At 36.2% G+C, this 24,306-nt stretch overlaps 1 protein-coding gene across 1 annotated transcript in view; it reads right to left on the bottom strand.

Moving 5' to 3' along the window:
- The window catches only part of LOC120625788 (bifunctional heparan sulfate N-deacetylase/N-sulfotransferase), a 75,644-nt gene that overhangs the window by 26,910 nt on the left and 24,428 nt on the right, over positions 1-24,306 (bottom strand). Inside the window, exons 3-7 of the mRNA XM_039892995.1 lie at positions 21,160-21,412; positions 19,805-19,967; positions 10,218-10,424; positions 1,323-1,500; positions 478-723 (exon numbers count right to left, since the gene is read on the bottom strand). Coding sequence (XP_039748929.1) covers positions 478-723; positions 1,323-1,500; positions 10,218-10,424; positions 19,805-19,967; positions 21,160-21,412 — 1,047 coding nt within the window. The remainder of the gene's footprint in view (positions 1-477; positions 724-1,322; positions 1,501-10,217; positions 10,425-19,804; positions 19,968-21,159; positions 21,413-24,306) is intronic.

The following is a 24,306-nucleotide window of genomic DNA, read 5'->3' on the forward strand; positions in this document are numbered from 1 at the left end:
AAATATAATTTCACTCATTTTCTGTAATTTAATATTTCGTTTAAAAAATAACCTAATTTTATGAGACAGATGATCTATCATAACACTGTGCTATAGTTTATGAAATGTTTATGATGTCTAAATGTAATTGTTGAAGTATGAATGAATGAATGAAATACACTTAATTGTACACCAAATTAAAAAAAAAAAACAAGCATTAGGAAAAAAAAGGAGAAAAGGTACAATAAGCGGCATTATCGTTTAAAAGCAATCTTTACAAGGCACTACATGATGTTAGGAAGAAGGGTTAGGGTGTACACAAAGTAATACTTAAATAATAAACATAAATTACAAAAATATACATACTTCATAAAAAAGAAATAAATAATAGAATTTTTATATATAATATATACAATATATACCTATATGTCAGCCAGAAAGGAAAAGAAGAATAAAAAAAATAAAAGTAGTAAATAAATAAGTAAAAATAAAAATTACCTCGCTGGCCGTAAATGTGGATATTCCTCAGTGCTGGTCACTTTGACATCCCAAACTTTCCTCCAGGCCTCATAGAGCGGTTCATGTACAGGATATACGCCGGAATGATGCGGCGATACCGAATAGCACGAGTTAGTTGGAATGCCGTGTTCAAGGGCGAACTGTTTGTTCAACATCATTTCAGCTTCGAGCTGGGACACGTTGCTGTATAGATGCGGCTGCTGGTGGTTCCACATGTGGCAGAACCTGTTTGGACAATTCAATTTGTATTTTACAAAAAAGTACTAAAAGTTTGGAGATGTCCATCAAAAAGATCAAAGTTAGTAGTTAGTATATTAAACGTAAGCTATTACCAGCCCGGAGTTTAGAAATTGGCGGTGACCCCCGTGACTCGGAGAACACGTGAAGAGAACAGTGTCGGATCTGCCGTCCGGACTCTATCGGACTATGTTAATGAGAAAATAGAAAACGCGCCTGTGTTTACAGACACACTTGTAGATTAAAATATCTCCCCGTAGTAGGAAAATCTATCTGTAGATTGACCACCACCGGAACCGGTCAAGTAAACTGTTCAAATTCAAATTCAAAAATGTTTTATTCATGTAGACCACACATTTACAGAGGCACTTATGAACAGTACATACATATAACATGTTACACTATTAAGAGGTAATGGTGATAACTACGTTCGCAAACTTAAACCTAAAGCTGCGAGGGTTCCAAAGAAGCCCTGGTCTAAGAACAGTCCACAACAAACTTAACCAGATTTGTTTTTCGTTATTACCATCTCACAGTCGAAATATTTGTTGTTACTGTAAAGCCCTTAAGTATATACTCGTACGTACCAGTTAAAGTGTACCCGATTCTTCAACAGCGCGTCGTCTCCCCTGTTTTCTAACGAGGTTCCGTGGTGGTAGTACTTCGCACTGAACCCAAGATTGAACCGGAACCCTGGTACTAATCGCTGAAGAGCAGCTTGTGACGCCATCAAGGCTGATACATCTTCTTCGTGAAGGCGAGTACCTGTGTAAAGAGATCAAGTTCAGTACATATTTGAAAATTTAATTAATGTACATAAAAATATACTTTACAAAATTTTATATAGAAAATGGAAAGTAACAATATAATTATTAGAAGTAAAAATAAACTCGTTGTCCGGTTTACTGGGCTACATAAACCTAATTACCGAATGAAATATTTGAAATGTCTCTCAACAAGTTCAAAGTTTATATAAAACGCAAGTTGATACGCAATGCAATTAAGGAATACTTAAACCATAAGCTTGAGTGTGAATTTCTCTAACTTCATAGTTAAATATTAATTGACTGTAAGATAACAAAAAAAATACCCAGCTACGTTTGTTGTGGGTTCTTCTTGGACCAGGGTGCGTTTGGAACCCCCGCAGCTTAAGGTTTAAATTTGCGAACTGAGTTATCACAATCACCATATATGTCAACATATATGCTTTCAAATTACTGATCAAGATTTTATGAAATTTGGTAATTGTACGCAGCATACTTTATCACGGGCAAATCCACTAATTATTGTATATCTATAGGATTCAAATTTATATCGAAAAAATTATACAAAGATCCTTTTTTTGCTGTTTTTGGAACCGAAATAAAAACACGTTCATACTAACATTTTTTTTTTAATAAACATAATGTTGCAAAAATGTGTTTGATTAGTGACTCCTCGTTTTACCACTGTAACTCCATAGCTTATCTATTGTACTAAAAACTTTTACGGATGCTTAGGAATATAGAAAATCTGTGTACATTTAGTGTTGAGTGCGAAATTTCAAGAGTAATTATTGAAATTCCCTCGTAAATATTTTCACAGAAATATAAGAAAAGAAAAGAAAATCCAATAAAAATGTTCCCTTGTATTTTTATTCTGGAATTTACTTTAATAATAGCAGCGGCGATTCCTTAATTTCATTTCCATCCGAATACCAAGCAATACTGAGTACAATAAATTTGGATTTCGCAACGAAAACGTATAAACCTAACTACTTCTCGGAATTTCAGACATCTTATAGAGTGTAGATAAATAAAAGGGAGATTCATAAAGGGGAAGGTCTGTGCATTGTTACGTGAGTAGTATAGAAAGTACTACACTAAAAAAACAGTACAAAACACAGACAATATATTTAGGTATATATGTACCTAACTATAGCGCCTTACCAATAAACGTGGTATAACATCGGAATAGTTGTTCAGTGTTTGGTCACACTTCAACTGACAGCATCTTTTAAATCCCAGACCGTGATAAAACCGTGCATCGCTTATCACCAGGTAAGGTTCAAGTCAAGAAATGAGACCTTGTAGTGGAATAACTAAAATTTTCGTAAATATTAATACGAGGCTTCTATTTAAGTATAACGACTTACAGTAGCTTCGCAATATATTTATAGCGTCTTTGTAAAACCTGTGTGTCTGTGTAATCTTTATAAAAAGAAGTGGATATAAACAATCGACTTACTATAAATTAGTGATATCAGCATATCGTCTTAGGAAAGCGCAGAAAACTTTTGTGGGGCTGAGTTTATGCTTATGTAATTTGATACCGAAGGTAATACTAGATTTACCATTATATAAGTTTAAAGAATGTATAAAAGCTCATTTATACATCGAGGCTAGTATACTATTCATGATTTTTTTAATAACAAGGTTGCCTGGAAGCAATCCCATTCGCTTTCATCTCACACAAGATAGAACAGTGATTGTTAAATTGTAAAATGATGATGCGAAAGAACAACTGTTGAGTTCCTTGCCGCCTCCTTCTGGGTAGAATCTGCCTTCTGAACCGCTGGTAGAGTCACTACAAAAATACATACTTGACGTTTCATAAGTGCTTTTATAAGGCTTACTTGAAATAAATGAATTTTGAATTCGAATTCAGGTCAGGTCCAGTCAGTACTGCCAATTTCTATGTAACTTAACAAATCATTAAGCTAATTCATCAAGTTGATAGATCTAAAACAGTTCTCTATTCTCTAGCTCTATCTAGCTATTCTTTTTAACAGGAAACACTGTGGCGAAGGATTGATGTGCTTGTAGACTTTTCAATTTAGTTAAGTTTAGAAAGTCAACGACATAATTGGCACCAGTACCTTAAGTCCATCCGCAAAGAAGTAAAACTGGTACTATCCGGACGTACTCTATCTCATAAAGCTATTAAGCACTAAAACTTAATTAAAATAACCATAAATATAATAGTTTGTGAAAGATTTTACTTACGCAGAATTTTACAGAAGCATATATTTATATAAACAAAAAAAAACATCCAATGGAATTATTAATTGCATTACATCAACGACTTGTGGTTTATCCATCGAATAGCGCGTTCTGCCATGCGTAACAGTTAAATTACGTCACTACAGATTAATACAAATTGAACTGTACCTTTATAAAAAACCGATCGGGTCAAATAAAAATGGCGCGGAATAAATGACCGGGTAATAATAAAATCGCCCGACGGAAGATTTACATGGAAGGTTAATTAAAACAAAATTTTAATTAACTCGACTTTGGGACTAGGGAATTACATTTAGTGGTTCACAACGAACTAATAGCTCGTACTACAAGGAAAAACCTTACGGAAGTACCTTTCTTAAGCTTTTTTTATTTTTTTGATATTTGATTGAGGAAATTAAATAAATTAGGTGTACAACGTGTAACCGAATTCCGAAATACCTACTGTTAAAGGGTGTATGAGTATATTTCATAAGGAATCACCCTATAAAATTATAAGTGTTTATGACTTCAAAAATTATTCATCAGTTATCTTAGTACCCATAACACAAGCTACGCTTACTTTGAGACTAGATTCATACATCAGTAGCTAAAAAGTATAGGTTGACCTACATAATATTTTTTTCCTCTAATTAAAAAGTTTTTCAAACGTAGATAACGTATTATGTAAGCTGTTGAGTGTAAAGAATAAAACAATTATAAAATACGTTTATTTGTATTGTCTGGTTGTCGCGGATTTTAGTTAAACAACATCCATCAATATTGTAGTAGATGTGCTGTCAAAGTTTCCACGAAAAAAAAGGAATTCACACACATATCGGGAGACTTCTTCTGGTAGTGATAAAGCTAATGTGTTCGTGCTTGAAGTCCAAGAAATCAATGAGAGAGACGGACATCTTATTTTAAGTAAGGAAGTACATATAATCATTTATAACAGAATCATTATATCCACCCATTCGCGGCCCACTACAGGGCACGGGTCTCCTCCAAGAATTAGAAAGGGTGAAGGCCTCAGTCCAAAACAGACAGCCAGGCCAGCCCATTGCACACAGACTCCACACACCTTTGAGCATTATGGACATCCCTCAGGAATGCAGATTCCTCACGAAGTTTTCTATCACAGTTGAAGCAAATGGTATTTTCATTGCATAAAACGTACATAACTAAGTTCATAGCATCTCTATGCGAGCTGGGAAAGTGAAGTCAAAGTCCTACCCATTGGGCTATAACCGCTACCCACATACATATTATAATATATATAGATACTAGCTGTTGCCCGCAACTTCGTCTGCGTTTGATTTTGTTTTTAAAGTATTCAGTATCTCTAAGCCTTAAATGAGTATAGTAGTATATATCTATATTTATAAAACAAAGTCGTGTTAGTTACACCATTTATAACTTGAGAACGGATGGACCGATTTCCATTATTATTGAGTTGTTTGATTCCTGTTAGTCCGGAATAGGATAATAAGTATTAAAACACAACTGACAGCGCACGTCATGTTGTCTATACCTAATCGTAAAACTGTTGATGACTATACATTAATAGTGAGTTTTACGTATTGTACTTTATAAAAATATCGAGATGTAAAATATATTAAGGCGTTATGAAATTCGCGGGGACAGCTAGTATCTATATATATATAACACGTGACTGACAATTAATTATAGACAAATAATTTGCAATAAAATAAAATTGCGACTATAATTAAAGATCCAAGCTATCCTATCTTTTAAGTTGGACCAGACTGCTCACGGTGTGCCAATTTAATTTAAAATCGGTTAAGTAGTTTAGGAGTCCATCGCGGACAAACATCGTGACAGGAGATTTATATATATTAAGATATTAATTAAATATATTTAAACACAACACCTATAACAAGTAAAAAACAAAAACTGCTTGCTTTATGCTTAAGATTTCCTATAGGACTGCATGTCTAGATTGTTGATCGGAGTAAAATAATTTTGTTCACTGTTAAGCGAGGATTTCCGCAAAGTAACGTTTCTATCCAATATTTAAAAAGAGAATTGTTTGAACAATATGAAAGTAGAAACGATAAAGAGAGTTTTCAAAAGGTACGACCGTTAACGAGCAAAGCAAAAAGGAATTAGATCATCGACCCACGTCATATTATGGAATAAAACTGAATCAGTCACGTTTCTATAAAGGATTGATTTCGAACCTGTGCAATCAGCTTTTTATACTTCTGCCTGTATTATATTTATTTATGATCGTATACCTCTGGTCTAGTGGTGAGCATGTTCGACGGTCGACGCAGTCCTGGGCTCGATCACCGTGTGGGGCCAATGAAAAGTATTAGAGTTGAAGAAAATCTTAAGATTAGTCCAGAGTTTGGAAATTAACGGTGAGTCCGCCTGTGCCTTGAAGAGCACGTTAAGCTGCGACAGCTTAAAGTCATCTCGACAGCGTAGCGGAGCTTTTAAATGATTTTTAAAATTATATTTTTATTTGCTTTAGAGACTTCCCATAATGTTCTGTTTTTTCTGGCGTGTGAATTCTACCAATTAGCACATGGCCAGCGTGGTGGACTTTTGATTCTGAGAGGAGACCCCGTCATATGTAGTGGATCGTGAATAGGTTATAATGATGATGATTCAGATTAAATCCTGTAGTTTATAAGTTTATAAATATATTTAAAAAGTTTTTGATTATAAAACAAAAACTTATCATAAAACCTCATTGGTCATAAGATTCAGATTTGGTGGCGTTCGATCTTTTACCCCTTATTTTACGGGATATAAGTGAACCAGTCGCGTTAAACTAAAGGGGTGAACTCGATCCTAAACAAACAGCTTTTATACGCATCGCTGTTTTGTAGTCATAACTACGCGTCGTATAAAACATTGTAAGTAATGGATGTGTATATGTGAATTGAAAATGGGTAAGTGGATTTTTCTGGGTCACATAGAATGTTTTCAAAACGCTCTCGATATTAACGGGGTGCAATAGAAAAGGAATCGTGGATCCGCCCGTTTATATATAGGATAATTTCAAACCAGTCACGTGCTTCTACCTCTAGAACTAACAATCTACAATTTCACACACTCAAACGTATAAATTAATACGTTTACCTTTACGTTAACTAATTTAAAAAATGCCAAATTAATTATTTGTCCTGCCCATACAACCCCAGTAAGCAACCAGTGGATTTGATTTCATTTTACGGACATAGTAAGAGAAACGTACAGTAACGTATGAAGAACACGCTACATAGTTGAAAATAAAAGCGTAAAATTGAGTAATTTACTAAGTAAAAAGCGTTCGCGTTGTCTGTCTGTTTATTGAAATCTAGTAAGTATTTATATTTCTGAGACTTGAATGTTTCTTAATATTGTGTAAAGATAAAAATAATAACTGTTGTGTAGAAATTTGATTAGAAAGGTTTTTTTTAACGATAGATTATAATAAAAAGATAACAAGAGTCCACCAAACCGCATTGGAACAATTGAAACGAAATTTTATGTAATGATTAGAATTCAAATGTAACAAGTCGCGTTTCCGAAAAAGAAAAAAAAGGTTCATGATATGTATATCAGTAGGTATGTAGCAATGTGATTATATATAATAATATTATGTTAATTGGAATTCGCGCTCTGATAACTGAACTGGAGTCCTAATGAATTGTTTTAATCAAATTATTTCACAATAATAACTTACATTCATTAAAAATAGTTTCCTACTTTGATGGAAAATGAATTCATATATACGAATAAAAACCAGATAAATTTACTAATTACTAACTAATATTTATATTATACTATTTTTTTCAGGTTCGCAATATGAATAACGTAATTATTTGCATAAAAATTGTAAAAGAGAATGACATAGTAACTTTCCTTATTATTATTTCGAGAAACGAATACATGTCGAAAAAGTCGCGTGCAATAGCTTGCCCGTATAATATTAAAAATGCGACGGTCTGTTTGTGGTTTGTTTTTAATCACGCAGTAGCAGATAAATAAATGTATTATTTGCATGAATATTATATGGCCATCGTTATGATGATAATTTAGGCTAATCAATATCTCCCAAAAAAACACGGCTTCCACTTCCCACAAGGTAGATCTGGAACGCATTTATTTTATCATATTTTCGTGTTAAAATCGCATAATGGTTTTGATGTGAATAGGCATTTATATCCAGCGTTGAAAACTACATAGGATACATTTTATTTACCTATGATAAAAAGCGGAGATATGCCTAAAATGTGGTAATAACCATGTAGTTAAAACTACGGCCTCCCCTTCGGAGGGACCGAGTTCAATTCCCGGACGTCTGTAACTTTTTAGAGTTATGCAAGTTTTAAACAATAAAATATTACTTGCTTTAACTAACGGGTAGGAAAACATTGTGAGACAACAGGCATGCCTGATAGTGCTCTACATTGTCCTAAGAGCGTATGAATTCTACCTATCCGCACTCAGTCAGATTGGTGGACTACGGCCATTTTCTATCTCATTCTGAGAGGAAACCCATAATGAGTTGATATTGATGACGATGACGATGATAATCAATTACTATTATAAAAGCAAAAATGAAGTTTTTGGTTTTAAATTTTTGACGTTTTAACTTTCATCTTTACAATCATTAGTTGGGAAGTACCATCTTTATCAACCCATTACTGGTCCAGTACACAGGGCACCTCTATTGGTTAGAAGAATTTAGGAATTAGTACCACGCTGGCAAAGTGCGTATTTGTAGACTTCACATGAACATTATGGAGCACTCTCATGCAAGCAGATCCCGCACGATCTTTCATTTCTTTCAAGCAGGAGATATTTAATTGCTAAAATTAGAAACGCAGAAATTCCGAAAAGTTAAAGATGGTCCGGGGATCGAACTCTCTCTCCCGAAAGGGAAACTAAAGCCTTACTTACTAGGCTATCCTCCTTCATCGACTAACCGTTATATTTAGCAGGAAGACACACTCATTATATCTATTGACACCCAACAATCAGGTGATATAACTTTAGTTTCCTGCTTGTACTAGCCCTGCTGATGGAAATTGCAGATGTGGCAAGATGGGACGCGCTTGAGAAGAAGATGCCTATTCACTCTAGTTCTAAAGATCCCCAGGTTTTATAAAGAAAGATAAAAAGAAAAGATGCAAATCGGTGCGAGATTTTGGAATATTGACAACAGACGGATGTGAATCCGCACGGTGTCCTGCGGTGCGGTGTACAATGGTGAAGAGGGAACGACATCGAAAAGTTCCTGAGCACACTCCCCTATAAATCCTGCCTTAAGACGATGATCGAGACTACTACCGAAGTGATAATTGCGTAGACGGTCATTGCGTGTGACGTTAAGTCGGAGCATTTTCATCTCCGTGACTCTGAGTTCTTGCACATACCTTGTCAGAGTACCTTACTTACCAGGTGACAAGACAATATATATATAATATTCAATTAATATCACCGTGAATTTCGTACATGTGGAGTAGAGTACGCGAGAGAAGCCGAAGGCTGTCAGATTTAATTTATGTTTTATCCGAACTGACTAGTTCGGGTAAAACATAAATTAAATCTGACATCATAAGACTTTTAATATGACCGCGGTTTTAGCTATTTATAATATGCGGAAAGCTTTCATCAAATTAAATTAATTTGTAATGTTAACTTCCACACAATTGCGGTAAGTGGCTACTTTTATAAAATTCCGTTTGGCGCTGTATCGAACATTGCAAATTTCGCGGTTGGGCGTAGACAATGCGGCTCTCCAAACTTTAAATTTGCATTTAACCGCTATGTTATATGTGTTGAAATATTTAATTAATTAATACATTAATTTGTCGAAGGCCTTTTGTGCATATAACCTATATTGTACCCAATATTTTAACACAAAGCTGGGCACTTCAATGAGTTGAAATAAATAGGTTTTCTGAAATAATTGGGACGTAGTCGTTGTTTTAGTTTTGGTTTTGATTGAATTCCTAGTAATTATTGGAAGGTTTCTTTGTTTGTTTCAAGAATGTCCTCACTGCTATGCTAAGAAGCACGTTGTGTATGCGTTGGTACAAGACAAAAAAACCTGATTACACATATGACACAATTTTTGTCTATAGGTACGAATAAAAACGCATTTTTGTTAACTTGAGTCACACTCAGATTCATATTTATAATATTAGTAAATTTTAACTAGCCCCCTGGCGCAGTGATGAGCGCTCTTATAAATGGTCCCAACTTCGATTCCCGAAAGGGGAAAATTGGGAATGAATGGACACGGTGCGGCATATTGCAGGACGTGCTACTTGCATGCCCTGTGTCTCAAGTGTTGGTCTGTTTATATGCGATGGTTTTCCACTAACCATCAGGTGCGCCGTATGCTCTATAAGAAACCGCTTGTTTTCGTAGGATAAAAAGCCTATTTTACTCTCCGTCCTTTCAACTAACTCTATGTTAAAAATCAAGTTGATTCGTTGCTTTCGTATTTATAATAAGGATTATACAGATTTGACTCACCTCGTTCGCCAACAAAGATGTCATCAATATCGACTAGTATCCATCGGTCGAGGCTCAGGCTCAGCTGGCCGTGGCTGAGGTAGCTTAACGCGTCCAGAAACAGCAGTCGATGCAGCCAGAACTGAAGCCCGGAGCCAAACAGCACTCGTTGGACGCCGTCCAAACGACCATGGTCTTGTACAACGGTCGCTAACGGCAGCCTTTCCTCTGTGCAAAAATAATAGGTTCTTAAAGGATAAACTGCCTCAATGGTGTATTGGTTAGTTTGTCCAACTGCGGATCACGAGTCCTGGATTCGATTACAGGGTCGGGCTAAAATTTTTCTGTTAATAATTCTAGTTCTCAAAATGCCCGGAGTTTTAAAGTTTTTGGTCGATTGTCATCTACTTCTTGCTTCTTCTATTGGCATCTACTAATTGCACATAGTTCTTTTATAGGGAGTTTCAAAATCCACGTTCTTGGGCCGCTTGTGTCCAGCGGATTCCAGCGAGTCGTTGGATGACGTCCGTCCTCTTCATTGAGAGACGACCAACGATGCTGCGCTTACCGGTGCGCGATCGGAATATAATAGAGATCTGGGAATAGCTGCGAGAACAAATGGATGTTGAGGTTCCTAGGAACACCGGCATTCATGGGTTCTTTGAAATATGTGCCCGCGCATGGCCGCGCCAAAAAAATATAATGGCTCAAAAAACTACTACAATAATTTGGTTTTTTCTCTTAATAATGATTTAAGGTCTTATCAAATCAGTATTTAGAACAACAGTCTCCTTGGTTAAAATTGCCCTAGTAATTATAAAAATATTATAACCTAAGACTTATAAGTGGAAAAAGTAGCAGGCAACAACTATATAAAGATACATCAGAAAATATATTTTAAATTCCGTGAACGCTGTACTTATTCACCGAACTTATGGTTTTTTTAATAAAAAATGTGCTCTGGATTTAAAATTTTTATGACCGAAACTAACGCTGACCTTGTCCTGAACAGTTTCAACGTGAACGTTTTTACCGCGATTATTTTCTACAAAGTCAGCGGACTTGTTAGGAGCTCTTAAAAAACGAGATGCTTAAAACGTTTCTGTTAGCAGAGCTTGTTTGCGGTTCACAGAACGGACACAAAATACACACCGACTACGGAGGTAGGTATAACAGAATTGATGAATTCTACGAAGAAACATTTGAAGACTGGAATAAGTGGGAACAAGTTTGTTGAGTTATTAGGCTAAACGTTAAATAGGGCCTTTGAGAATGTAACTGCCTCGTTTGTTTAGTGGTTGGCCTGTTCTACCTACGGATCATTAGTCCCTAGGTTCGATTTCCGGGTCATGCTTATTACCAGCCCGGAGGAATTAGGAAGTTGGCGGTGTCCATCTCCTTGGCTCAGACAACCATGTTGAGCTGTCGGTCGTGATATGAACTCGTTAGAGCCTGCCAACTCGCATTGGAGCAGCCTGGTGGGTCCATGCTCTAGGACCCCTCTCCAATATGAGTGCGTTCACAGCTGCGGGACGTTAATAGGCCAATGGTGAAGACGGCATTAATTTTACGGTGCGCAATAAAGTAGTCCATTGTGACTTATTTCACTAACGGACTCCTAACATATTACCGGCAACCCTGTGTATGACGCAGTGGGCAATGAACCTGCTTTCTGAGTACAAGGGCGGGGTGGTTCAATTCCCAGAACTCGAAAATGTTTGTGTGATGAACATGAATGTTTTCAGTGTCTGGGTGTTTATATGTATACTATAAATTCAAAATTAATTTATTTCAAGTAGGCCTACTTTATAAGCTAAACTTTTGAAACGTCAAGTATGTATATTTGTAGTGGCTCTACCACCGGTTCAGAAAGCAGATTCTACCGAAAAGAGCCGGCAAGAAACTCAGTTGTTGCTATTTTCCAATATAAGTATTTATGTTCATTATTCAAAAACACACACACAAAGTACATTCAACATACCAACATATGCACACTAGACACATACATACATACCACTATAATAACATTTTGTATTGCTATTTATCAACCTAAAACTATACCTAAACATTTGTTCACTGTTATCATAAAGATAATTTTAATTATGTACCTATCCTTAAGTGTTGCACTTGAAGAGCACTGCCTCCTATAATACAGGTTAAATCCTAGTATAGGGGCAGAAGTTTTCCAATTTTTATCGTATATCATATCGAAAATAATTTTTATCTAACCACAGATTGCTGTAACAATTGCTTTGATCATTTAACTGATAATTAATGTGTCTTTTTGTATACTATTATAATTGTACTTGTTTCTTTGTGCCCAATAAAGTATTCTATTTTATTCTATTCATAAAATGATTCTAAAAACACAAGCTATTTTGGAGCCAGATGGCGGTGAGTGTATTGTCGATATATTTATTTATTTATCTTACATAATATGAGGAGTAACGGAACAAACAGTCTAAATCCACAAATAAAACTGTAACAATACACTTTTATTTAAAAAAAGGTTTTATAGTACTAACGTAAAAGCAATATGCCTCAACGTTACAGTTTGGGGGAGCCGCAGCAAAATTCGTAGAACGTCAGATGACTTACGAAGGTCATAATTTTTAGCACAATTCTCTGTGACGAATCGATGAGGTGTGAAACGCCCTTTCAGCATCTGTTTTTGTTGTGCACCTTGTTGAGAACGCATAGACATTCTTCAGGAAAGCCGCTTTATCTGCATTATTGCTTTCCATCAGAAACGATAGTCTTAAAGCGCTTGCTAATCTCATTAACGTGAAGTCTTTATAAGCATTATGTATTTTATAGAAATAGCGACCCACCCCGGCTTCGCACGGGTATATTTTAGGAAAAAAAGAGTGATTAGAAGCCATGTAAATTTATTTTTCTGCGACGTGGTTCCAATATTTTTTTCTACTCACAAAAATACGTATTATATAGGCTTTATTATAATATACCTATATAAACTATTTGTGAACAATAATCTAAGCGATCGCATCAAAACTCGTTGAGGGTTTAGCGGATAAACAGACAGACACGAAAAGCAACTTTGTTTGATAAGTTCTCTGTAGAGATACTTATAGAAAAAAGTTCATCATCATCATCATCATCATATCAACCCATTACCGGCCCACTAAGTACAGGGCACTGGTCTCCTCCCACAATGAGAAGGGGTTAAGGCCGTAGTCCACCACGCTGGCCCAGTGCGGATTGGTGGACTTCACACACCTTTGAGAACATTATGGAGAACTGTCTGGTATGCAGGTTTCCGTTAAAGCAAGTGATATTTTAATTGCTTAAAACGCACGTAACTCGGGAAAGTTAGAGGTGCATGCTTGGATTCGAACTCGGCCCCCCAAAAGTGAAGTCGAGCTCCTACCCACTACGCTATCACCGCTTCTTGTAACAAAGTTACATATATAATAATTAAGACTGTTATTATACTCATTGGCAGTTACATCATACAGTTTTCGGTCTGAAGGTTCGTGCTAATTGACTAGACAAGGTTTCACACAAAAAATTATGACTCCAATCCAATAACTCGTAACATTGATTCTAATCGACCAATAAAGATTCTTCAAAAGAATTGCGTACAAGATAATGTGAAAAGAGAAGACTGAGGGAGACATTAGTACATATTTATCGACTTCGGAGACTGACTCCCCCCAGACGAAAGAACTGTTTTTATTGGGCTGGCTATCAATTTAAATAATTGACTTTCCCACATCGGGGCAAAGGCCTCGACGTCAATATTTCACACAATAAGAAAGTAATTGTTCTTTATCGTCAAGAACGGATGACCGTAAACTCTGCCACTGTACCAAATACGTGAATCACTATCGTAGTATTCGGATATAAATTTTTATATGAACTAGTTTACGCTATTTCAGTGCTTAATCTTATTGAAATAAAGTTTATTCTCGTTCCGTTGACATTAATATATTTAATTCCAGGACCGGTCAAAGGTCCCCTGATAGACGAGCCGAGGCAAATTCATTTGACCCGTTAACAAAAGGCTTGAGCCAATAAAGCTTTTACTAGAGAAATTGATTAGCGTTGAATGAGACATAAAGGTCTGGGTCTTTTTACTAACATTTAAATGTAGGTACATAAATCTATATACTAATATTATTAAGCTAAAGAGTTTGCTTGGTTGAACGCGCTTATCTGAAGAACTACTGGTTCGAATTGGATTTTTTTTTTGTTGAATAGTCCATTTACCGATGAATGCTGTAGGTTTCATAACATTACGCTCCAACTATATAGAGCTTTCATGCGTGGACGGTTTAAGTTAAGCCAGAACAATGCAAATAATGTAATTGTTTCTGTTTAAGATTTTTTTTAAATGTCCGCGACAATGCTGTCGCGCACATGATGAGAGTTCAAACGCGGAATAAGTCACGAAGATCCACCAAATGAGCACCGATAGTAATAAAATAACTTTTATAATTTCGAGGATGCAATTCTTGTAATAACTGTCGTTATCATCATCATATCAACTCTTAATGAGAAGGGGTAAATGCCGTAGTCCACCACGCTGGCCCAGTACGCATTGGTGGAATCCACACACCAAGAGAGACTGGGAACATTATGGAGAACTCTCATGCATGCAGGTTTCCTAACGATGTGTTTCCTTCACCGGCGAAGCAAGTGATATTTTAATTACTAAAAATGCACATAACTTAGATAAGTTAGAGGTGCGTGCTGGGATACGAACTTGAACCCCGAAAGTGAAGTCGAGCTCCTACCCATTGGGCTATCAGCGCTTTCAAACACTGATAGTAAGTGTACTGAACCCAAACTAGGTCTATGGCATCCTGAGAAGAACAATCTGATCAAAACGACACTAAGAGCACGTGACCAAAGCAAAAAAACAATCGACCTACGTAGCGTGAATCCGGTCGGCAAAACATTTTACGGACCTCTTTAATTAGTTTTCTTGATGACTTCATACCTAAAAACATCACGTGCAAAGAAATCTGTGGCCATTTTTATTAATAACCGAGCCAAAGAGTATACAAATAGTAACAGAAACTTTTTATAATAAATCGTAGTCGTCGTTTGCGTTTTAGGGCAACATGAAAAATAAATAAACATAAATATTAACCTTCAATATTCATTCATATTAGCTCATTTCTTATACTTTCTACCCATTTTTTTTATATTTTCTACCCATTTTTAATTAACGATAAATATCATCATCACCATCATCATATCAACCCATTACTGGCCCACTAAAGGCCACGGGTCTCCTCCCACAATGAGAAGGGGTTAAGGCCGCAGTCCACCACACTGGCCCTGTTCGGATTGGTGGACTCCACACACCTTTGAGAATATTATGTAAAACTCACAAGCATGCAGGCTTCCTCATGTTTTCCTTTATCGTTGAAGCAAGTCATATTACAATTAATTAAAACGCACATAACTTGAAAAGTTAAAGGTGCGTGCTCGACTTCACTTTCGGTCCCCCGAAAGTGAAGTCGAGCTCCTACCCACTGGGCTATCACCGCTTCATATATGCTATGATAGATATATTAGGAAGGTATTTAGCCACCGGCATAGGTTTCGCGGGTCATTAGCGCAGGCCGAATGGCGCCAAGAATTCGTATTCATATCGTGCGGCACGCGCGCCGGAATTCCAGTGATGTCATCGAATTCGATATCATACGAACTACAGTTGTATCGCACGTAACCCGCTCCGTGCCATACATTTTTATTTTCGGCTATGATAACGTATTTCACGCATGCTTTGTTGAGGAAGAAAACGTTTTAGTTACGTGAGCCGGGGACAAAATGTGTGCTATAAATCAATCTAAAAATGCTCGCTGCTATAAAGCATCCATTTATTATCCCTACTTAAATATAATAACTTTGTTGCCATCACACAGTCCAGTTGCGTTCAGCAGTCCGTCCAGTGCTGCAGCAACAATATTACATGCAAGAACATTGTGGCATTATAGAACTGTTTTATCTAAAATTGTTGTGCATTTTAAATTGTTTGTAAAATGTAACGTTTTTGTTCTTTTGTTGTAATAAATAAATACGAAAGTTTGTTTGCTGGTATTTTCTTCTTTCAAGCAGCAACTTTTGCATGTCTAACACAACTGGCCAATGTCGCGTCCGCGTCTTTTATGCCGGCCTTTATTCAAAATTCATTTATTTCAAGTAGGCCTAATATAAGCACTTTTGAAACGTCAAGTCTGTCTGTTTGTAGTGATTCTACCATCGGTTCGGAAGGCAGATTCTACCGAGAAGAAGCCGGCAAGAAACTCAGCAGTTGCTCTTTTCCAACAGCAACAATTTACATTTTGCACTTTAAAATTCATTTTTCTATCTTGTGAGAGCTGAAAGCGGAGCCGGATGCTTTCAAGCAACCTTGTCATTAAAAAATTCATCAATTGTATAGTAACCTCGCTGTAATAAATGTGTTTTAACAAATTCTTTAAACTTGTGCATTGGCAGGTCCAAAATCACCTTAGGAATCATATTATAAAAGCGTATACTCAATCCCACAAATGATCCCTGTACCTTACGCAGACGATATGCAGATGACACTAATTTATGACCATTTCTTGTAAGTCACTGTTTATGTCCACTTTTTGTTTATAAAGACTAATATGTTGTCTTACAAATACTATATTGTTATAAATATATTGTGAAGCTACAGTAAGTATGCCTTTTTCTTTAAACTTCTCACGGAGGGATTCGCGTGATTTAAGATATCCCGGGATATATTGTATTCCATGGCCGTCTCCAGGCTGACTACTGACAACTATTCCATGCCACATTTCTTCGAAGTAAGTCAAGTGAAAGATAGGTTAACAATTGCTTATTTTTAAATCCCGCGGAAAATTTTTCCGACAGCTTTTTTGGGATAAATTTTATCCAATGTCCATCTCCAGAATGCAAGTTGCATGTGTGCCAAATTTCATCAAGTTTAGATACAAAAAAACAGACACTGTTATGCATTTGTAACATTAGTATGGATTGCACTCGGGCGAAGCCACGGGCAGGTTAATAGTATTATAAAATCGAATGTGAGTTTGTCGATTTGCCCATATATCACGCAGCAATAGAACAACTTTATAAAGGTATTTTTCCATGGTGAAATACGGGCCGGAGAGAGACTTAAGCTTCGTTTCATCGCTAAATAATGAGCGGAAACCGTTCATTCGTCATCGTCATAATATGGGAAAGATACAAAGGGCCTTTTTGTTTTTATCTCTTCATGGCTTATTAAATGGCTGAAAAGATTTCATCAATTATGACTTTAAGTCATCTAATAGGTATTTTTATTCCAAAAACCCCACTAATATTGTAAAAGCAACAGTGGGTTTTCTATCGTCCCACGTTCAAGCATCAACTTCTGCATTTATTCCATTTTTTATTATTCCATTAACACTTCGCTCTTCCCTGCAATCTCACCTATTGTTGAGCGATGGTGAAGTCTAAAATGGTAGCGGGCGGACGGACCAGTTAGGTGTAAAGCAGTAACTTTGGTTCCCCCCTATTCGGTTTCTACGCGATATCGTATCAAAACGCTCAAAGAGATATTTTGAATTCCCAAGCTACTCCCAAAAGAAAGCGGTGAAGCGTTTATAACCAGCCCAGTGGGTAGGACTTGAGACTTTTTTTCGAGGGACCGAATTCGAATCTCTGCACGCACAGTTTCTTTTCTAAGTAATGTGCGCTTTAAACAAAAATAATATCACTTGTTTCAACTTATAAGGAGAACATCGTTAGGAGTGCATGCCTAAGAGTCTTTCTCCATAATGTTCTCAGAGGTGTGTAGAGTCCACCAATCCGCACTGGGCCAGCGTGGTGAACTACGGCCCTACTCCCTTTTAATTGTGAGGGGAGATCCGTTCCCTGTAGTGGGCCAGTAAGTAGTGGGTCGATAATGATGATGAGGAAGTTACTTCAGTCGGAAATCGAACCCGGAATCTCCGACCTAAAAGCCCACGCTAGAGAGATCGACTATTATTACTAAGGAGGCACGTAAAGTTCACGCGCATAGAGTACCTACGCGTGAGCCAAGCCTCCAAAAAAGAGCACGTTTTAAAATAAGTAATATTAAACTTGTATTGCGTGTTTCGGTAATTAAGTAAATTATAAAGCGATATTATGCGGTATAAGTAAGTATAATAAATTTTCATGCAGAACCATTTTAATTAATGCGTTCTTTGATTTCCACTTTATAAGTAGTCTAAAAACTTAGCTGCTTTTAAAATTGTTAAGTAACAAAAGTAGCTTGAGTTTAAGTTTTCTGATAAACGATACGCAAGTTTTGTTGTTGTTCTACAACTTGGATTACCAATGTTTTTGGTAACTGTTGTAAAATATCGACCTACATTTACATATCTGATACCAAGTTATAACGGGGTAAGCTTTTTGCATATTGATTACCTATCTTTAAGTTGAGCACGCTATTTCGGTAAACACTACCTACAGCATGGTGCTTAGCATGTTTTATCACGGGGTCCCGGGTTTATTTCTACCGTCGGGCGAAACATTTTAAGTGTTTTTTTTTATGATAGTAATAATTGACGGCCGAGTGGCGCAGTGGGCAGCGACCCTGCTTTCTGAGTCCAAGGTCGTGGGTTCGATTCCCACAACTGTTAAATGTTTGTGTGACGAACATTAATGTTTTTCAGTGTCTGGGTGTTTATCTGTAATATTATAAGTATTTATGTGTACTATATTCATAAAAAACAATTCATCAGCTATCTTAGTACCCATAACACAAGCTACGCTTACTTTGGGGCTAGATGGCGATGTGTGAATTGTCATAGTATATATGTATACTATATATTACTTTCCGAGCAGATGGTCCACGTGATGGTAAGTGGAAAACCATCGCCTAAACAGTGCAAAAGTACGCTGGGCATGCAAGGAGCACGTCCTACAAATATAATTTCTGTATTCATCAATCTGCGGCGGAATTTTTAAGCCTCATGCGTCTGTTATTGCACCGGTAACCAAGCCTTCCAGACCGGAACACAGCAATGCTGCTAAGCGGCAGAAATATTTATGGCTATTTACTTTCCCGAACGAGCTCTGTCACAAAAAGCTCTACTAATACTATTTAGGTTTTTTTATGTCATGAAATCAGTAATAGGCTTGTTTTAGGACAACGGTAATCGTAGCACGTTAAGCCGTCGCGAAGCGAAGGCCCCGATCATAAGATTAAAAATAGTTTAAGCTCGCCAACCCGCATTAAAGCAGCTTGTTGGGTATGCGCTCAAAAATGTCTGGAAGTCTGAGCCCAACATGATGATGACGTTTAGACAATCGAAATAACAATAAGGTATAAAAGAGTCGGTCTGCTTGAATAGAATACTTTTCTATCATTTATTTTCATAAATGAATAAAGAAACATTATTTTCATGTTGGTGTCAGCATTTATTTATTTATTTAAGCCTTATAACTTTCCTATACTTAACTTATACAACTACAGTTAATTATGTACTACGTAACATTTATTATTCAACTATTATTACTTTATGTATCAGGAACCCTCTTCGGTGAAGGCATCCTCCAAGACTTGCCATGTCATGGTGTCAGCATATCTCGCGTATAATAAAACTGTGCGTAGTTACCATTGACTCCATAATCAGTCTGCCTCAACGCCCAAGCGACTGGCTCATATGTAGAAGAGTTGGCCCTGAAGACAGTCCAGTGCTCGCCGGGTAGTGGGCCCCAGGCGGTTTCGCCAGCTCGAGCCAGCCGCAAAACCGGTGAAGCAGGGTTCAATGCTGCGTCCTAAATGGAAAATTCTACATTAGCTTGGCCTCATTTTTTAATGTCGTAACCGTACTGAGATTTTATTTTTACTGTTTACATCGCGTTTTTTACATTTGAAAAAAAGGTCAGCGATGTATTATGAAGATTTTCTTTTCAAACTTATAAATGTCTAATTACAATCACTGGAACACCAACGAAACGAAACTTCACGCAAATTATTTTAGCTAAGGCGTTATACTATTTTTTTATATTCGTTAATGAATTTATTTTTTAACAAAAAAATGAGAATCGTTAGACCTATTCGTTGGTTTATTATTTAAGTCGTTCTTAATTTTTTTATTTATCATATATTTTTCCTCTTTTGTTTTAGATTTTAATAAAAGAAAAACAAAAAACACTATTAAAATTTATAAAAAAAAACCACTACTCCACTGGTGGGGCTTTTGAGTACCCAGGCAATCGGCGGTCAGGGCTCCAAAGTGAGGAACCTCCTCACAATACGTGCCGTTTCAAGAATTACTGCCTTCTGAATATGACCCTTGTTCTAACAACCAAGAGAAAGCTTCTTAAGATATTGGTCGAACCTTTTTTTATTACAGTTTACGTAACATATCATCAAAATTCAAAAAAATTAAATTCATATATTCAAAGAATTCTATAAGCACTTTTGAAACGTCAATTCTGTCTATTTGTAAGTGACTTTACCACCGGTTTGGAAGGCAGATTCTACTCGAGAAGAAGCCGGCAAGCAACTCAGAAGTTCCTCTATTCCATCAACAATTTACATTTTACATTTATCATACGATTCTACAAGTTATATAATGGTGATACGACTATGTTAATATAAATTGGTATTTTTACATATAAAACAGATTAATAAGTAACACCAAATAAAGATATTCTATTTTATTATTATTACTAATTATTTTTTGTTTTTAATTACTTACGTTAGTGTGTAGAATAAATTTTTGGATATTAAAACGACTTAATTAGTCTTACATCATTATATATTGTAATCTGATGGCATTAAGGAACAATGAATATAAATTCAAGTGGATACTAATTCTCAACTCACAGACTACTATTATCCATAATACAGCGATAAAGCGTGAAGATTTATTGCCGGAACGATATTATATTAAAGGTAATAGCAGGGTAGAGACGGCTGATATTGTGGGCGACAATATAGCGCACAATAAATTTCAATTACCTTAAGCCGCAGATTGGTATGCATGAAGAGTGGGAATCCTTTCAGTTGAGCACCAACAAGGCTCTCCTCGCCTGGCGTTGCGAAGCCAACGACCCCTACTGAATATTCTCGACAGTATTTGTCGAGCAGTTCTCGATTCCACTTGTCCATGTTGGCGTATTTCGACAGGGATTCGAAGACGATCACACCGTATCGCCCCTTGTCCAAGGTGGTGAGTACTGGCAAGCTTTTGCCAGCGACCTCTACCTTGTACCTGTGAAAACGAAACATAGTATATTACATTTTTAAGCATTTATTTCCCCTTACTAATAGCTGTTGCCTGGGTTCATTCAGTGTTATTACGGTTTTTTACAAATCCAGTAGGAACGGTTAGTTTTCCTAAAATAAAATATAGCCTTTGTTACCCTCCGTCCTTTCAACTAATTCTATGGAAAAAATAAAGTAAAATAACGTCGGTTGCTCAGTTAGGGCGTGAAGGACAAATAAACAAACTCACTTTCACGTTTATAATAGTAAGTTAGGATTTACATCTGTTTTTATTTTATTGAGTGTGCTGAGTGTAAATTCGTGTGTGCGTGTGTGTGTGTGTGTGTACGTGAAGTCGTTCACGTCTCCTCAATCTCTATTCCATCATCTCTATCATTGAAGACGGGATAGAGTTTTTAGCCTTCACGCTTCTCCAAAGCGGGTTGGCGGGCTATAATAGCGATATCTAATTATCACAAATTCGTGTTCATAACCGCACTTAAGATTCAATATACTAGATGAAATTAAAAGTAACTTAAAATATAACAAACTAATAACAATACCTACAAGGCATTGAATGGTGACAAGAATGCTGCTGGTGGCTATTTCTACGCACAGCAGTCAGTATGTATTTTGTCAAAATCATCGGATAATTTCCCTTATTTCGATTTAAAAAAAAAAATAAGGCTTTCACATCTGAATCCATTAGTCTCCATCACTGCCATTATCAAGATTTTTTTTCCTGATATCTGTACAATATCATTTAGAAGGAATTCTTAAAGCAGTAACTCAAAAAAGAGTAATATGTAATGGTGCTACATGGATACTTATTATTTCGTAAACAAACAGATAAACAACCTGTTGCCTGTGATAATATTATGAATAGAATGACGATTTAAACTACAAAAAAAACCATGAAGTTTTCAAGTCCTCACAAAATACCCACTGTCCAGAAGTGGACGTTTACATTTATCAGTTGAAACACAGACAAGATGACAATACCGATATTAATATTAACGAGATGATAACGAGACTTATAGGTATATATATATATAACATATTATATATATATATATACCTATAAGTTTACCTATAGTTTTTTATATACCTATAAAAAAAAGTCTAAAAAAAGTTATCCAATTAACATCCATAAGAAAATGGAAATTGGAAACGATTTAGTTATCTAAACGTAGTATCTACAAAATTGAAACAATTAATAAATTCTTATTGTTCCCAGTTCGCCTTGCTTTTTTACAATTTTCCAGCTTTCTTTTTGTAACTACTCAACAACGGATAGACGATTGAACAAAGGAATCGGTTTCTTTTTGTTATATTCAATTTCTGCAATTAGTAATAACTCAAATACTATTCAATTACTCGTAGACGTTTTCCTTTGGAATGTCATTTAAATTTCTTGCTGGCGAAAGGAATTTGCAAACATTGTCAAGAAGATTTCAACTTACTGAGTCAGTCAATATTATCGTTTTAATAATTATTACACTTGACTATGACAGTTTTATTGTAAAAGATTGTGATTTTACAATAAAAAAAATGTAAGATTAAATAACTATACGGTGACATATTAAAGTGGCTGGGAGGAATGATGGTCATTGGGGTTTCAAAGTGTTCAAGTATCTACAAAAGAGAAAAGAGTCGCTGGAGGTCGATGAACATAAGTCCTTTGAATGTGGGGAAAACCCTGCTTTTTGTCCAGCAGTGGATATTCATCAGTTGCCACGATGATGGTGATGATGTGAGCATAACGTTTTTAAACCGAAAATATTTATAAGATTCCTGAAACTATACAGACAAAGTTGCACGTTAAGACTCGGAGATACACACTAACAATAAAGTGCGATAATGTTATGCTTCAAAGTTATCAAAAGGTTTACCCAATATATATCAGTGTGGCATAAGACTGTATATGTACTGTGTCATTCATAAAAATGTAATCCAATTACCGGCCCACAACTTAAAGGGTACATACAGGTCTTCTCAAAATGATGGTTTAGGCCGTACAAAGCTCGCACGGATTACAAGATATCTCGAGCCTCTGAAAACATTATGGAGAACTCTCAGGCATGCAGGTATTCACAAGAAAATTTCCTTCACCGATAATGCAAGTAATACCCACTAGGCTTTCACCACATGAAGCGATGATTGTGTAAACGAGCAGTGAATTAGATGACTGGCTGTTGCCCCAAGGTCAAAGTCAAATATTTCTTCATTTAATAACGGCATATTCATGTCCATTTTCTGCGTAAATAACATCTATACTAATATTAGAAAAGAGGTAAAGTTTGGGAGGTTGTTGAGTTTGTGAGATTATCGGGGAGTATCTCTGGATCCACTGAACCTTTCACCTATCTAAAATTCCTTTACCAATATAAAGCCACATTAATTGTGAGTGCCATATTAACCTGAAATTGATAACTGAAAAAACCTCTTTGTGGTAGTCGGATTTGTGTAAAAAAAATGTACATAGAAGTGAGATGATGGCGATAACTACATTCGTACACTTAAAGCTAAAAAACTAAGCTTTTACGTTTACGTTACGTTACGTTACGAGTAAAAGCTCGCCAGCCCACATACATTAGGGCAACGAGGAGCCTTAACACCCTCTCCCATATTATTGGCCCTCGAGGATGCCGGTACTTATCAGTGGGACAAAGGTTGTGATGATTATAATAAAAGTGCATGTCGTTAATTCGATTACTCACTTAATTGCCAAACTGAAATATTGGGAAATTTTTCAATTATCCAGGTGTTTAATCAAAACGTACGCTTCCTCTCAAACCCTCGTCAAGGCTGAATAATTTAAATACAAGCTGGTACGTAAGTAGGTACGTACTTGCTAGTAATAAATAAATAAGTACGTACAGGTAGATATTAAATGGGTCA

This window comes from Pararge aegeria, chromosome 8, assembly GCF_905163445.1.
Source record: "Pararge aegeria chromosome 8, ilParAegt1.1, whole genome shotgun sequence".
In the NCBI taxonomy this organism is placed as follows: domain Eukaryota; kingdom Metazoa; phylum Arthropoda; class Insecta; order Lepidoptera; family Nymphalidae; genus Pararge; species Pararge aegeria.